The sequence below is a fragment of the Triticum aestivum genome, chromosome 4B, assembly GCF_018294505.1.
Source record: "Triticum aestivum cultivar Chinese Spring chromosome 4B, IWGSC CS RefSeq v2.1, whole genome shotgun sequence".
Classification (NCBI taxonomy): domain Eukaryota; kingdom Viridiplantae; phylum Streptophyta; class Magnoliopsida; order Poales; family Poaceae; genus Triticum; species Triticum aestivum.
Genome location: NC_057804.1, coordinates 31,305,913 through 31,323,150, shown reverse-complemented (window position 1 = coordinate 31,323,150; position 17,238 = coordinate 31,305,913). Strand labels below are relative to the sequence as shown.

The following is a 17,238-nucleotide window of genomic DNA, read 5'->3' as shown; positions in this document are numbered from 1 at the left end:
CTACTTGAACATTGAGTATCAAGATCTATGAGGATAGATCAAAGACCGCTAAATGGTACTTTCAAATGAGCACATACCTTGACATGATCTTGAAGGTGTTCAAGATGGATCAGTCAAAGAAGGAGTTCTTGCCTGAGTTGTAAGGTATGAAGTTAAGAGTTAAAGCTCGACCACGATAGAAGAGAGAGAAAGGACGAAGGTCGTCCCCTATGCTTCAGAAGTAGGCTCTATAGTATGCTATGCTGTGTACCGCACCGGAAGTGTGCCTTGCCATGAGTCAGTCAAGGGGTACAAGAATGATCCAGGAATGGATCATTGGACAACGGTCAAAATTGTCCTTGGAGTAAATAAAGGACATGTTTCTCGATTATGGAGGTAATAAAGAGTTCGGCGTAAAGGGTTACATCGATGCAAGCTTTAACACCTATCCGAATGACTCTAAGTAGCAAACCGGATACGTATAGTGGAGCGACCATTTGGAATAGCTCCAAATGGAGCGTGGAAGCAACATTTACAATATGACCTAGAGATTTGTGAAATACATACGGATCTGAATGTTGCAGACTCGTTGACTAAAACCTCTCTCACAAGCAAAACATGATCAAACCCTAGAACTCATTGAGTCTTAATCACATGGTGATGTGAACTAGTTTAGTGACACTAGTAAACTCTTTGGATGTTGGTCACATGGTGATGTGACCTATCAGTGTTAATCACATGGCGATGTGAACTAGATTATTGACTCTAGTGCAAGTGGGAGACTATTGGAAATATGCCCTAGAGGCAATAATAAGTTGGTTATTATTATTATATTTCCTTGTTCATGATAATCGTTTATTATCCATGCTATAATTGTATTGATAGGAAACTCAGATACATGTGTGGGTACATAGATAACACCATGTCCCTAGTAAGCCTCTAGTTGACTAGCTCGTTGATCAATAGATGGTTACGGTTTCCTGACCATGGACATTGGATGTCGTTGATAACGGGATCACATCATTAGGAGAATGATGTGATGGACAAGACCCAATCCTAAGCCTAGAACAAAGATCGTGTAGTTCGTATGCTAAATCTTTTCTAATGTCAAGTATCATTTCCTTAGACCATGAGATTGTGCAACTCCCGGATACCGTAGGACTGCTTTGGGTGTACCAAACATCACAAGTAACTGGGTGGCTATAAAGGTGCACTACGGGTATCTCCGAAAGTGTCTGTTGAGTTGGCACGAATCGAGACTGGGATTTTGTCACTCCGTGTAAACGGAGAGGTATCTCTGGGCCCACTCGGTAGGACATCATCATAATGTGCACAATGTGACCAAGGGGTTGATCACGGGATGATGTGTTACGGAACGAGTAAAGAGACTTGCCGGTAACGAGATTGAACAAGGTATCAGCATACCGACGATCGAATCTCGGGCAAAGTACAATACCGCTAGACAAAGGGAATTGTATACGGGATTGATTGAGTCCTTGACATCGTGGTTCATCCGATGAGATCATCGTGGAAGATGTGGGAGCCAACATGGGTATCCAGATCCCGCTGTTGGTTATTGGCCGGAGAGTTGTCTCGGTCATGTTTGCATGGTTCCCGAACCCGTAGGGTCTACACACTTATGGTTCGGTGACACTAGGGTTGTAGAGATAATAGTATGCGGTAACCCGAATGTTGTTCGGAGTCCCGGATGAGATCCCGGACGTCTGGAGGTAAAGATTTATATATATGAAGTCCAGTTTTGGCCACCGGGAAAGTTTCGGGGGTCACCGGTATTGTACCAGGACCACCGGAAGGGTCCCGGGGGTCCACCTGGTGGGGCCACCTATCCCGGAGGGCCCCATAGGCTGAGGGGGCATGGGAACCAGCCCCTGGTGGGCTGGTGCGCCCCCCCTTGGGCCTCCCATGCGCCTAGGGTTAGAAACCCTAAGGGGTGGGGGCGCCTCCACCTGTCTTGGAGGCCAAGCAACCCCTAGGGCCGCCGCCCCCTCCCTAGATGGGATCTACAAGGGGCCGGCGCCCCACCTAGGCCCCTATATATAGTGGAGGGGAGGGAGGGCATCCGCACCTGAGTCCCTGGCGCCTCCCTCTCTCCCGTGACACCTCTTCCTCCCCGCTTGCGCTTGGCAAAGCCCTGTCGGGATCCCGCTACTTCCACCACCACGCCGCTGTGCTGCTGGATATGCATCAACCTCTCCTCCCCTTGCTGGATCAAGAAGGAGGAGATGTCTCTCCCAACCGTATGTGTGTTGAACGCGGAGGTGCCGTCCGTTCGGCGCTAGGATCATCGGTGATTTGGATCACGACGAGTACGACTCCATCAACCCTGTTCACTTGAACGCTTTCGCTTAGCGATCTACAAGGGTATGTAGATGCACTCTCCTTCCCCTCGTTGCTAGTATCTCCATAGATAGATCTTGGTGACTCGTAGGAAAATTTTGAATTCCTGCTACGTTCCCCAACAATCTCCGTCACAGTGGCATGCTCGTCTTGGTCACCCGACCACACCTATCGTTCGTCATGTTTTGTGTCGTCATGAGCTTCCTAGCATGTCTAGTAATAAAGATGTAGCAGTATGTGATGCTTGTCAGGAGGGGAAGAGTCATCAACTTCCTTTTTCAGAGTCTAGTCGTGAGGTGAAACATCCTTTAGAACTTGTTTTCTCAGATGTATGGGGTCCTGCTCAGACTTCTGTCAGTGGTCACAATTATTATATCAGTTTCGTTGATGCTTATAGTCGCTTTACCTGGCTTTATCTTATTAAACGCAAATATGATGTGTTTGACATTGTTGTTCAGTTTCAAAAACATGTTGAACGCCTTCTCAAGCACAAAATTGTTCATGTCCAGTCGGACTGGGGGGTGAGTATCGCAACCTCAACTCCTTCTTTCACTCGCTTGGGACCGCTCACCGTTTAGCATGTCCACATACACATCAACAGAATGGTTCTGTGGAACGTAAGCATCGACACATTGTTGAAACTGGTCGGTTCCGTTTTGGTTCTGGAGTGATGCTCTTACCACTGCATGTTTTCACATAAACCGCACTCCCACTCGTGTTTTGAATATGAAGACTCCCATTGAAGTTCTCCTTAATGGACAACCTGATTATACCTTTTTAAAGGTTTTTGGGTGTGCTTGCTGGCCGCATCTCCGCCCATGTAACAAGCGCAAGCTTGAGTTTCGTTCCAAGAAGTGTGTTTTTCTTGGCTATAGCTCTCTTCATAAAGGTTACAAATGTCTTCATGTTCCCACAAATCGTGTCTACATATCTCGGGATGTCGTGTTTGATGAGCATGTTTTTTCCTTTGCCAAGCTTCCTGTGTCCACTGCTGAACCACCATCTTTGCATTCATCCTCCGTTGCATCTGACCAATTTGATGATGTTGCATACTCTCCTATTTTGTTGCCTAACCATGGTGCAGGCACTGGATGTGGGGCTCGGTTGGAGATTTTGGAGGCACCATCGTCTCCCTCGTCGGTCTTACCAACAGTTCACGACGATCACGGTGTGCCTCTGCATGGCCTTGTCCCTCGTGCCCATGCACGACGGACCGAACCTCCTGCCATGCCGTGTGCTTCGGTGCCCCCGGCCCCTGGACCGGTGCCCATGGTCTCTGGGCCGCCTTCGTCGGTGCCTGGGCCGATCGGCTCGTCGCCCCTGGCCCCTGAGCCGGCCTCTGAGCCGGCCTCGCCGCTTTGCCTGGCCACACCGGCCCCGTCACCCTCTCGGCCTGCCACGCCGGCCTCGTCGCCCTCTCAGTCTACCACGCCGTCTGGGCCGTGCTCTCCTGGGCCGAGCTCGCCTGCCCCCGGTGCACTCTCGCCGGTGCTCACTAAGGCATCCCTGTCGATGGCCGAGGCGTTGCCATCGCCGTCACTGCCTTCATCACCTGAGCCCTCTCTGGCTCCTGTGGCTCCTGTGGCTCCTCAACGACCACACACGCGGAGTCGCAGTGGTGTGTTTCAGCCCAAACAACGCACTGATGGTACTGTTGCTTGGTTGGCTGCATGTCTGGCTGCTGCCCGTGCGGATCCTACCTCTGAGCCTCGTACGTACCAAGCTGCTCTTAGTATACCTCATTGGCAAGAGGCCATGGAACAGGAGTACCATGCTCTTCTTCGTAACAAGACATAGACTCTTGTTCCGCCACCACCCCGCGTTAATGTCATCGATTCTAAATGGGTTTTCAAAGTGAAGAAGCATTCTGATGGTTCTATTAAGCGCTACAAGGCGCGGCTGGTTGCTCGAGGTTTTCGGCAGCGTTATGGTCTTGATTAACACCTTTAGTCCAGTGGTTAAACCTACTACTATCAGGCTTCTTCTCTCTCTCTCTCTTGCAGTTACTCGGGGTTGGTCTCTTCGTCAGCTTGATGTGCAGAATGCCTTTCTCCATGGTGTTCTGGAGGAGGAGGTCTATATGCGGCAGCCCCCAGGGTTCTCTGATCCTGATCGTCCTGATTATCTGTGTCGTCTCACTAAAGCACTCTATGGTCTGAAGCAGGCTCCCCGTGCTTGGAATGCTCGCTTGCGACAACCCTTCGTGCTCATGGTTTTGCATCATCGGCTGCTGACTCTTCGTTATTTCTTCTACAAAGGCCCGAAGTTACCATGTATCTGCTGGTCTATGTGGATGATATTATACTTGCCAGTTCTTCTCAGTCGGCTGCTGCTGCTCTTGTTAGGTCTCTTGGTGTTGACTTTGCGGTCAAAGATCTTGGGAAGCTTCACTATTTCCTTGCTGTGGAAGTTGCTTCTCTCTCTGATGGTCTTGTTATGACGCGGAAGAAGTACTCTTTGAACTTGTTACAGCGGGCTAGAATGCTTAAGTGCAAACCAACTACTACACCTATGTCTGCTACTGACAGGATCACTGTTGTAGATGGCACGCTCCTTCCCTCTGCTGACGCGACACAGTATAGGAGTATTGTTGGTAGGTTGCAGTATTTGACGATCACTCGTCCAGATATTTCCTTTGCCGTCAACAGAGTATGTCAGTATCTCCAGGCACCTCGTGACACTCATTGGTCCGCGGTTAAGCGCATTTTGCGCTACATTCGCTTCATGTTGTCCTATGGTTTGCACATTCGACCGAACCCCTCTGGGGTCATTTCAGCATATTCTGATGCGGATTGGGCTGGCAGTCTGGATGACAGGCGATCCACGGGGGGCTATGCTGTGTTCTTTGGTTCTACCTTGATCGCCTGGAGTGCTCGGAAACAAGCTATTGTCTCATGTAGCAGTACTGAAGTTGAGTATAAGGTTGTGGTTAATGCAACTGCAGAAATTATCTGGGTACAGTCTTTGCTCCAGGAGTTGGGTATATCTCAATCACAGTCTCCTATTCTTTGGTGTGATAATATCGGTGCTACATATCTATCTGCTAATCCGGTATTCCATGCCCGAACGAAACACATCGAAGTGGACTATCATTTTGTACGGGAACGGGTATCTCAGAAGTAACTACAGATCAAGTTCATCTCTTCCAAGGATCAACTTGCAGACATCTTCACCAAGCCATTACCTCTCCCACAGTTTGAGAATTGTCGGCGCAATCTTACCCTTCTAGATTCTTTAGGAAGTGGCTAAGATTGAGGGAGGGTGTTAGACTGTATAGCTTCTGTATATGTGTACGTATGATGTAACGTTATACCCCTTCATTATATATATGTGATAGGCCAACCCTATAGGGTTGAGCCGGTTCCTCCAAACCTATCGTCTTACAATAAATGATGTAAATATAGCATGAATACTTTATAAATTATAGATACGTCAGAGACATATTATTGAATAGCTGGACTCATGGGTTAGATGGAATTCCTACCGAATTCTATCAAACGTGATGCAACCACAACCATGTTGTCCAGCTGATGAGAGCCAGAGCTAAGGCTAGTCGGCATTAAACCAAATTCAAAGCAAAAGGCAAAAGGCAAAGGGACAAAAAAAATAATGAAACCGGGAAAAGGCTAACTCTTGGCATTGCATAAAGCCGGATTCTACTCTATCAGCACATGTGTAGGGTGGGGTGCCCCTTTTTTTTTAATGATTTTTTAGTTTAAAAAATGTCACCAAAATCTAAAACAAATGTTCAAACATTTGAAAAAATTATTTGGAATTTCGAAAAATGGTCCAAATTTTATAAATACCTCCCAGATTTAAAAATGTTCATGAATTTGACCAATATTAATCAGATTTTAAAATATGTTCCGAATTTTAAAAAAGATCCTGAATATCAAAAGTTGTTCCTAAATTTTATAAGTATTCACGGATTAAAAAAATATTCCAAAATTTCAAAATATATTTTTAATTTTTAAAAATTATTCAGGAAATTTCAAATGAAATAAAAATGAAAAACGAAATGAATAATATAAGAAGAAAAAGGAAACCAAAAAATAAGAAATAAAAAATGGTTCTATAAAGGTTCAACTGGTGGGACGGAAAACCAGAAATGGGCTGGCCCATATAGCGGTACAGTTCTTGCGTTTCTCCCCCGCGTGTGACAGGGAGAATAGAATTGGGGCCGATCAGACGGTTAAAAAAAGCGGGAGCTCCTATTTGCCGCGTTCTGCGGCAAATACACGGCCCCTCGCAAGCCGGCCCATTCAGTGCACATCGATATGATGGGGAAAAAATCGCAAAAAGGATAGTGCGCGTTGGTTGGGAATCGAACACGTGGCTGCCTAATTGCGCTAGCTCGCTGCTAGCCACCAGGATCGAAGAGATTTGTAAACCAAAACACAACGGAACACTAAAAGAAACTGATGACAGTATCAGACTTAACACAGTTCGACAAAATCCCGAATAATATTTTGAACATACGAACAATTTTTCACAAATACAACTTTTAGGAAATCGAAAAGTTTTTAAATTTGCCAAACATTTAGGACAATTCTTTAAAGCACAATTTTTTTTTGAATTTTGAGATTTCGAAACAAAGAATAATTTCGAAATACCAAACAAATTTGAAGCACGGACATTGATTACATGAACAAAAATTTGGAATCTGATTTTTTTTGAAACCCTTGATTTCTTTTGGTGTAAAACACGAATATTTTAAAAACACAAACCAGTTTAGAATTATCAGAACAATGTTTTAAAAATCCTAGAATTTGTTTGAAAGGCAAACAAATCTTAAACATTTTCTTATTTCCGAAACTTTTAAACATTTTTTGTAAAATGCGAACAATTTTATAATTTTGAGTATATTTTTCGAAAACTGTACTTTTTTGGAAACGCAAGTTTTTTTGAATATCTTGAGTTTTTTTGACAAAAATGAGAACAAAAGAAAAAATAAATTGAAAAACCAAAAAAAAGAGCATAAAAAACAAAAAAAAAGAAAAGGAAAAAAAGAAAAACGAAAAGAAGAAGGAAAACAAAAAAGAAACTAGAAAAACCGGTTCAAGAAACTTCTGGAAGGTTCGCAAATCAGGCCAGGAACCATCCAGAAGGTTCCCCAAACTGGAAAATTGATCCCACGTAGAAAGATGCTAACTGGGCCGGCCCAGGTATCATCGAACATGTGCAATAGGTCGACATTTGCTGCATTCTCCCAATTTTGAGAATCAATCCTTCTCTTAAAATGTTGAATTCATATTATTTTTTGCAATCTTAATTAGTTATGATTTTCAAAAATATGGGTTCAAGATAAGATTCTGGAAGAAACTGGAGGGAGGACCGAAGATTCCGGGAGAATCGGCCGAAAGAATTGGGCTTTCATAAAAAGCAACTGCGCCCTTTGGGGAATTGGGCTTCTCATTTGTGCAGACAATGACGATAACCGGGATTCACGCTCGGCCCAGTCAAGCCTATACCAAACCCTCTGTCCCTTCCCGTCCTCCTCCTCTCTCCATACTTCCCCTCTCCAGGGTTCGTTTCCCCTCGGAGCCGAAACCCTAGCCGCCGCCGCCGACCACCGCGAGCAAGCTCAGATGGGAGGCAAGTGCCCACACCGCAAGGTGAAGAAGCGCCGTCTCAACTGCAAGCAGGTGCGCCGCGGCAAGTTCCTCGTCAAAGCCGACGACGCCGTCTACGACGAGCTCGTCAAGCTGGCCGACCAGGGCAAGGATTCCGAGGGCAAGGCGCTACCCGTCGACGAGGACCTCCCCGGCATGGGCCAGTTCTACTGCCTCCACTGCGAGTATGCCTCCCAACTCTACCACTAGTCTGCTTCGATTTCCTCCATCAGTTTCAAGCACAAATGTGATGGTCCTGTTTACATGCCGTTACAAAGATAGTACGGCGTTTTGGGGTCAATTAGGATGTGATTAGTTGCATATACTGTGAAGTAGTATATATGTTGCTGCACATATGCTATGGGAAGATGTAATAGTATCTGTGTCTGAATACTTGTGGATCTATGGTTTGTTTTGACAGTGCCTTGATTGAATCAAGATTGGTAGGTGGGCAACTGTACTTGTGAATCATTGTATCACACTATGATTTGTTCTCTGCATGTGAGGAACTTCATTTCTCAGTTTCTCATACAGCAATGCAACTCTATTTCCTTCTGATTATTTATTTAGTACTTGTTCTGTTGGTGGCTGCAGTCGGTACTTCGCGGATGAGACCGTAAAGGAGGATCACTACCGCTCAAAGCGCCACAAGAAAAGGTAATTCCCCTTGTTCTGAGTCAACTTATTAAAGCTTCTGTTCAGAGTTATATGATGCACCAGAGCCTCCTGAGCTGGGGCACCTGCGTCGATGCCCGCATCAAATACCAATCCGAGAATCAGATTTGGAGAGATAATTTTAATATGCCAGTGATCAAGTAGCAATATGTTGGCCCAGCGTGACTAAGCCTAGCACATCCCACAGCCATGCCTCCTGTGCAGCACACTTGCATATGACGTTCCTTTCCTCTCTCACTGTGTTGGTGATTGCCCATCAACAAGAGAAACCTAATGCATGCACTATGTTGCATGATGCTATAGCTGAACAGAGGAGACTCTGCTCTAAATTCTCTCGCACAGTGTTGATGAAGTAACTGTTTAATTGAATCGCGTGTGAGTTTTAGATGTTCAAGAGTGAATTTTATTGCGTTAATGTAATGCAGTTGCTGAGAAGTAAGAACATTGGCTAGTGTTTATTAAGAATTTTAGCCTGATGAAAGATTTTTAATTCTGCTGGATTTAATTTGTGGACATAAGCATAGCTCAAACATGTCTCCGGTTCTCCACGAATAACTTGACCTTGACAGAAACATATGAAGCTGTAGAAGGATCTTGATGTGTGTAAGTGGGCATTGTGTTAGTATCCTATCTAATCACTACCTTTTGATTCATGTAGGGTCAAGCAGTTGTCTGGGCCAGCCCCACACACGCAAATAGATGCCGATCTCGCTGGTGGAATGGGAATGCCGGACAATGGCTTGAAGCTCATGTCTTCCTGAACTTCATGATCGTTGTTTGATGTTTTATTGCTGCTGCTATACATCTGTACCAACTTTGCTTGATTTGTAACTTGCAAATAGTCTCTTTGGTCGAAGAGGTTAGGATTTTACATTGCTGTATCTGCCTCATGGTTGCCAACTTTTATCTAAATTGAGAACGAGTGACTTATCTGCGTCTGGGACAAAATGTCAATGATTTAGCAGCAGATTATGCACTATGAATTAGAACTCCATATTGGTATTCTCATCAGCTTGAAAACAAGCTATCTGCAGGCCCTTCGTCGATTGCGTTAATTTCTACTTGCTGTCATCAGACAAGTACAAATTATAGTAGGTCCTTTTCTGTTGATATTTCTTGGGTTATCGATATATGCGTGTAGGTCATTGCCATTACAACTGTATTGTCACATGTTATTTATGCTCGTTTTGGATCTCCATGACCCTGCATCCTGCATCCTTAGACAAGGACACTCATTCTGGAACTTGTTACTACTACAAACAATTTCACTTAGATAATAGATGTCTCAACTATCTAGGTATCTGCTTTTAATTAACTTATTATGTTTATAACAAATATTATGCAGAACGAATGTGTATAGCAGATAAATAACAACTGTGAAGATTATTTATAGTCTTAAAACATTTAATTTCCTATCAGAAATCTGTATATCTATTTATATCTATATCTATATATACTGCTGCTATACACACTTGTTCTGCATAATATTTGGTAGCTTGTACTCCCTCTATATGCTCTTATATTTCTTTACAGAGGGAGTACTAGCTAGGTGCTATACAAGCGTACTTATGGCTTGTACTCCAAGGGGAGTACAATGCAAGACACCTAGGGGAGATGCTTAGAGAAATAACCCAATGTTTTTTTAAGCACCGGTGCTTATTTGTAGAGGGTAGAGCTCTTTTCTTTAGAAATAGGCATGGGTGCTTTAGGAAAATTCGGTTTATTTTTTTTTAGTACTTCTATGAGCACCTACCAATGCACAAGGTCGAGTGGTTTCTTGTATGGTCGAGTGGTCTTCGAACAGGTGGGACACCCGAGTGATATGATTGGTCGAGTGGATTGCACTCGACGTCTTCGTTGGGTACTCCCTGTTGTCTCTTGGTCTTCTTTGCTGGTAGGGTAGTGACCTTGGGTAGGGTATGTTGGTGCCTATGACCCTACCCTAAGTTTATATCCTCATCAGTCCCCTCGTGGGACTACATTGCAAGTTGTAAAAGCGTGGAGGAGGCGGAACTCCGAGCTTGCATTGTCGGCCTTTATATATAGGTATAATACTTCACTTTTCTATTATTATAGAGACTGACTACTTGTGTTGCTGCGATTATTAGAGGAAGTTATTGATAGATCAGCTTTGCACGATCAGAAGAAAAAAGCCTGAAGTATCTGTAAGCTTATTACTCGGCTCAAAGTTCCAAAGATTACGTGGTCAGCCAATGTGGTGGCCCATTTATTAGCAAAATTTAGCTTTGATAATAGAGCCGATGGCTTATTAATGATGTACCGTCATGTGTGGTGAATTCTATAACGAATGTTTGTAACATTTAGTTTGATCAATATATGAGGTGTGGGTTAAAAAAAGGTCGACCATAGAAATTAATCGAGCGAAATCACGAACCAAATCAATCCGACCAAGCCCCTCAAAAAAATATATTAAAATTCGCTCTGCTCGATACCAATGTAGTAGCAGCCAATCCACCCTAAAAAAACAGCCAATCCTTCAGAATAGTTGTAGCGGTGGATGCACGCCCGACGACCGCTCGGCGTGGCTATCTCAGAAACAACGAAACTGCTACCCACACGATAATGCTGCACGATCTTTGCACGACGTGCTAATCCAGCGGTCAGTGCCTTTCTGAATCCTGTGCATGTCCGGCTAGATTTGAGTATCGTACATGAATCGTCTGGCTCGTGTCGTGTGTATAGCACTGCTGCAGAAACAATCAACGATCGGAATGCAACAGGAAAATTAATCAATTAGCTCGATCCTTTGAACGTCGTAGCAACGCGATTATTACATTCACTCTCCTATATATAGGTACTAGAAGAATGCCCGTGCGTTGCAATGGGGCCATATTAATTTTAAGAGTTCAATACTAATATTCTCATACATATCAAGTGACATTGACGACCTTTTTTATCATCAAATTTTCACACACACACTCTCTGCCTCCCTTTTCCTCACTCTCTCTCTCCCCCTCTCTCTAACACACACACACACACACACACACATCCATATTATTGGGTACGGGACCATAATCAATCTATTTTACACACACGCTAGTGCATAACAATATGGATTATGTGTATTATATTTGCCACCACAACTAAGGAAATTAATTTCATGTAAATCGGCTAGCCACAGCTCCAAGAATACGCGGAGGATGTGGCCCGCTTCCAAGTGTGTCTGCGCGCCGGCCACCCACGCTGGGTCCTTCAAGTGCCGCTTCCACCGCACCAACTCCCAGGGCCAGGGAAGCCGCCCTTCTTCGCCCCCTTCACCGGCCGCGGCCAACGCGGTGCCGCGGCACCCAGCCTCGCCGTTCTCGTCCTCCGGCACCGTCACGATCCAGTGACGTAGCCTAAGCATGGGCCTCGAGAATCAAGAACGCTCGACAACGGAGAGGGAAGGGAAGATCATATACATGTCATAAGAAAGAGGGTTTATTTATCGCTCCCTTGATGTATTGTTTCCTTTGTTTGGAGATTGATTACCATCCATGAGTTAAGGTAAGGTTAATGTGATTGAGCAATTTTTTCTGAAAATCAATTATTTGTTTTTAATTAATGTGATTGAGCGATTTAAGGTAAGGTTAATTAATTTAGATTTGACCTTTAGAGATTGTTCGTGATTGATTCTACATTACTAAATATCTTGCGCCAGTAAGGAAAGTTCTGATCTGTTCAGGTTTCTTTCGTTGTGTGAGAGGGTGACGCGAAAATAAACCGATGAAGTGGGGGGAGGGGACAAAAAAAATCTACGAAAAACCCAGCGAAGGTGGGAGGAGGTACCAAAAAAATCATGGGAGGTGGGACGAAAAAAAACCTCCCATACTTCATGCAGGAAGAGCACACATTCATAAGCTAACGGTTTCACAATGCGTTCTTGCTGATAGTAATTGAACCAAATAAAACGATGGACAAGCAGATTGATTAAGGAACTCTAGGTAATACTTCATGACGTAAGCATTGGCTCAAAAAGTTAATTTATAAGTAACAAAAAAAGGCCTAGAAGAATAGTTCTACCTAAATAAAGTTTACTGCTGCACATGAGCAGATCCACACGAAGCAGAGGGGAGGTGGAGCAGGCCGGTAACCAGGGGAAGGAGCAGAGTGGGAGAAGATTTACACCGCCGTCTCCACTGGAAATGGTGTCTCCGCCGCATCTGTGGAGGCGCCGCGGCTCCGCCTCGGATGGTGCTCGTGGCTATGGTGAAGAGGAGGGGCGACGCATGGGTGAAGAGGCAGGCGGTACTCGTGGCCAAAATAGTGGGTCGTTCGAGCTGCGGGAGGGAGGAGGGGATCGCCGGGAGGCGGCGAGATCGGTGGGCGGCGGCGTCGGTGTCCAGGTAGGGAAGTCAAGGTAGGGCGCTGTGTTTTTTTAGGGGAATTGCTTGTGAAAATAACGTGCCACAACGATGTAGCGAGCGAATCCCCTTAAAAAAGACGTAGCGAGTGGATTTCCTTAAAACTGGTAGGAATGAACACGATTGATGACGTTGATAAATAGTGGTGAATGTTGGCCTAATTTACTATCATCATGCATGGAAACGAATCATCAAGAAAAAGAATACTTCCTATTACTACGCTCATAGGAAGCTTCATAATCTCTGCTACCAAACAGTTTCTCCCAAACAAGGAAGGAAAGTTATGGACCTGATTCGGAAGGAAACAAACGTTATGAAGATTAATTAATTTAGATTTGATCTTTAGAGATTGATTGTGATCTATTCTTTTACATAAAGACATTACTAAATAATTTGTGTCAGTATGGAAAGTTCTGATCCGTTCAATTTTTTTCGGTGTGTGAGAGGGTGAAGCGAAAATAAACCGATGAAGTGGGGGGAGGGAACGAAAAAAAATCTACGAAAAAAACCAGCGAAAATGGGAGGAGGTACCAAAAAAAACCATGATAGGTGGGACGAAAAAAACCCTGAAAGCGAGACTACCAACTGCTTCATTAGGAGTAGAGATAATACTTCACTCTCCTATTATTATAGGGACTGACTATGCTTGTGTTGCTGCTATTATTACATTGGGAATGCAACAGGAAAATTAATCAATTATTAGGTAGATCCTTTGAACGTCGTAGCAACGCGGTCGAGGACGAGTCGGAAGAACGAGCGGCGTCGCCGGTGCTGACCGAAGATGAGCCAACGCAATCGGTGCCGTCGGTGGAGAAAGCCCCTGCCCCGTACCGTCCGGATGACTCAAGATCCGGCACGGTCCTGTACATATGCAGGGGGAGCGCCGGCAGCCTCGCCTCCTCGGATTGCAGGATACTCATGGCCTGCGTGACAGACGGTCGCTCGCTCCGGTCCGGGTGCGCGCACCAAAGCCCGACGACGAGCACCCGTTCCATCCACCAGTCGTGGGCCTCGTCGCCCCTCAGCCGCTCATCCACCGCGTCAAGGATAGCGTCCCTGCCGTACAAGCTCCACACCCATCTGAGCAGCGTGAAGGATTTCTCCGCGGTTTCAACCACGGGCCGCCGGCCGGAGACGACCTCCAAGAGGACGACGCCGAAGCTATATACGTCGGACTCGGTGCTGGGCCGGCGCGTGTTGACGAACTCTGGGTCGATGTACCCGGCGGTGCCGAGCACGGCCTTGGTGGTCTGCAGCAATCCCGTGCCGTGGTCCACGAGCCGGGCCAGGCCGAAGTCCCCCAGCTTGGTGCAGTGCGAGGAGTCGAGCATGATGTTGCTCGGCTTGATGTCGCCGTGCAGGACGCTCTGCTCCCACTCTCCGTGGAGGTAGCGCAACGCGGATCCCAAGCCGAGGATGATCTTGTACCTCTGCGGCCATGTCAGATAGCTTCCGTCGTTGCTGTAGAGGTGCCTGTCTAGGCTGCCCTCCGCAACGAGTTCGTAGACAAGCAGCAGCCCCTTGCGGCTGTCGCACCATCCCAGCAGCTGCACGAGGTTGCGATGCTTCAGCCTGCTGATGATCCTCACCTCTGCCTCGAACTCCTTCCTCCCCTGCGCCGACGACTCTGCCGACAACACCTTTACCGCCACCGCACGACGCTCTTGGTCGCCGGCGAGCGTGAGGTGGCCTCGGTACACGCTGCCGAAGCCGCCTCGCCCGAGCTTCTCCTCCTCCGAGAAGTTGCTTGTTGCAGCGACGAGCTCGTGGTACGTGTACCGTTTGGGGCCACCGGCGGCCACACCTCTCTCGAGGTCAGCTCTGTCGACGCAATGTTCTTCGTCGTCGTCGCTATCACTGCTGCTGTCCCCATTTGCTCTTGTTGATCTTCTTTTCTCGTGTCGCCGCCATATCGTCGTTACCATGGCCACACATACCAGCAGAAATAGCAGCGGAACTAGTATGGACAGCAGTAACTTTTTGTGATTGTTGTTGCTGGTTGGAAGAACAAGTTGAGCCGGCGGAGGTGCTTCCTTGTTGGATTCCAGCTGCAAAGTGGAACTGAAAGACCATGAAAGTATCTGGTGCAGCTCGGCGGCCCAGCCAGTGGCCGCCGAGAAGCCGATAGCAACCTCCTCAGGCAGATACCTTGTGAGGTCAATGGTTGCATTGACCTGGTACAGGGCGTCGTCGATTAGGAGATCAACTGCCAACAACTTGGACTCATTCTGGTACTTGATAGTGGCGGTCATAACGTGCGAGGACGTTAGGTTCCTGCCCGGCCTGGTCGTAGTGTCCGTGGACGCCGTGGAGTTGACGGAGTTGACGTCGATTCCGACGTGGTTCCCGGTCATGTCGGCGTTCTGCGGGTTGAGGAAAGTGTCGAACTCGACGGCGACGATCCGGCTGTCGCCCGTCCCGTTGGTGAAGGCCGGGAGGAGGCCGAGGCTGCCGCCGTTGCTATTGGGCGGGATCACCGAAGGGAAATGGCCGAGGAAGAAGGCCATCCCGTCGCCGGTGTTGGACGGGTTGTCCCTGTCCGGGGTGATCTGGAAGGAGAAGGTGGTGGTGAAGCTGGCCGTCTCGCCGGTGGCGCTGTTCCACAGCGGCACTTTGTCCACGTACGACGCCCGGCCGGTGCTGTACTGGATGTTTGCATCGCGTGTGTTGGTCGTCAGCTCGAGGGTGGACGAACTGAGGAACGCTTGGCCGGCGAAGTTGATGGACGCGCCGCGGTTGGGGACGCCGGGGTCGGAGAAGTTGAGGCTGAAGGAGAGCGACAGGGCCATGCGCGGCGCATGGTAGAGGCAGAGGAGCACCAAGACTACGGTGGTGAGACTGGGACGACGGCGGGAGCCCATCGGTTGGCGTTTGGGAAGGACCGAAGGAGGAAGCCTGAGCATTAGAAACACAAGGAATATGTAGACTGCCAGCGACGCGCGTAGCTCTGCTCGTCTTTACATTGGGTCTCTAATTAACATCTTAGTGGACTAGTCAGTTGTCACGGTCATATTTGAAATGGTCACCACGGGAAAGTACAAAGTTAATGCATGATGTAGCACAAGAAAGAAATTAGAGACCTAAGTTGGTGCATGATGTGCACGCCTCTGACCGAGCACCAAATGGTTGCACAAGACGAAGTCACCAGGGTATACAGGTTTAATGGTCGTTCTTCTTCTCTTATTTATTTATTTATATAGACGCGACTAACGTCCTAATGGTCAGAAGTTAAGGAAGATCTCCTCCCGCTACCTCCCGTAAAACAAGTATGCATGCATTTTTACCAAAAAGAATTTCGCTTCACTTTATAGATAAAGCAAACCGTCTGAAGCATAAAACCAACAAAGTTCACAAACACACACAAAGGTTCCACAAACACACCAAGTAGCAAAAATGGTTAATGCTGAGGACACATCTCAACAAGCCCTGAAATCCAAAACACAAACACACGCACAACAGCCCGGACAGCAGGCCTAATCGGGCTCCGGAGATGGGGGCGGCAGCCGGGGTGCCACGCGGAAGGCCATCGAGCGAATATCGGCGAGGAGGATGTTGATGGCGTCCCGGTCCTGGGGGCGGCTAAGCGGCCGCCAAAGCTGCAGGTAACCACACATTTTAAAGATCGCGTTAGCCGCACGTCGGAGAGGCACTTTCTGAATAACAAGCTTGTTGCGGATGGTCCAAAGCATTCAGGCAAGGACCCCAACGCACAACCATCTAATATGGCGGTGGAGGGGGGCGGTGGCGTGGATCTCAGCGAGCAGGTCCGGGAAGTTGGTGTTGCACCACTGTCCACCAACCGTCTCACGGAAGCGAGACCACAGGAATTGGGCTGTGGAGCAGGAGAAGAAGATGTGGTTAGCATCCTCCACCGTGCCACAGAGGGGGCAAATCCCGTCTCCTGGTCCGTTGCGCTTGAGGACCTCTACCCCAGAGGGGAGGCGTCCCCGGATCCACTGCCACAAAAAGATCCTGATCTTCAAAGGGAGGCGAATGTCCCAAATCAAGCTAAAGGGCTCAAGGGCCGACGAGGGAGCGATCGCCGAGTATAAGGACCTATTGGAGAAGCGGCCGTTGGACTCCAGTCGCCAGGAAATGGAGTCAGGGGTGCTCTCGATGTCCATTGGAAGAAGGAAGATGTCCCGGAGGAGGGAGTCGCAAGCGGCCACCTCAAGGGGGCCGAAGGGGCGCCGGAAAGCGAGGCGCCCTAAGCCAATAAGGGCCGTCTCGACAAAGACCCGAGGGTCAAC

At 47.3% G+C, this 17,238-nt stretch overlaps 2 protein-coding genes across 2 annotated transcripts; one reads left to right on the top strand and one right to left on the bottom strand.

Annotated features, from left to right (window-relative positions):
* The first annotated feature begins 7,827 nt into the window (after nt 1-7,827).
* LOC123090810 (zinc finger protein 593) lies at nt 7,828-9,562 on the top strand. Its single transcript, XM_044512150.1, has 3 exons — nt 7,828-8,134; nt 8,544-8,606; nt 9,283-9,562. The coding sequence occupies exons 1-3, from the start codon at nt 7,926-7,928 to the stop codon at nt 9,383-9,385; spliced, it is 375 nt and encodes a 124-aa protein (XP_044368085.1). The 5' UTR covers nt 7,828-7,925; the 3' UTR covers nt 9,386-9,562.
* A 3,988-nt stretch (nt 9,563-13,550) lies between these two features.
* Nucleotides 13,551-16,054, bottom strand: LOC123090808 (L-type lectin-domain containing receptor kinase IX.1). The gene has a single exon (XM_044512149.1). It carries the CDS (start codon nt 15,889-15,891, stop codon nt 13,681-13,683), a length of 2,211 nt encoding a protein of 736 aa, XP_044368084.1. The 5' UTR covers nt 15,892-16,054; the 3' UTR covers nt 13,551-13,680.
* Between the last annotated feature and the right edge of the window lie 1,184 nt (nt 16,055-17,238).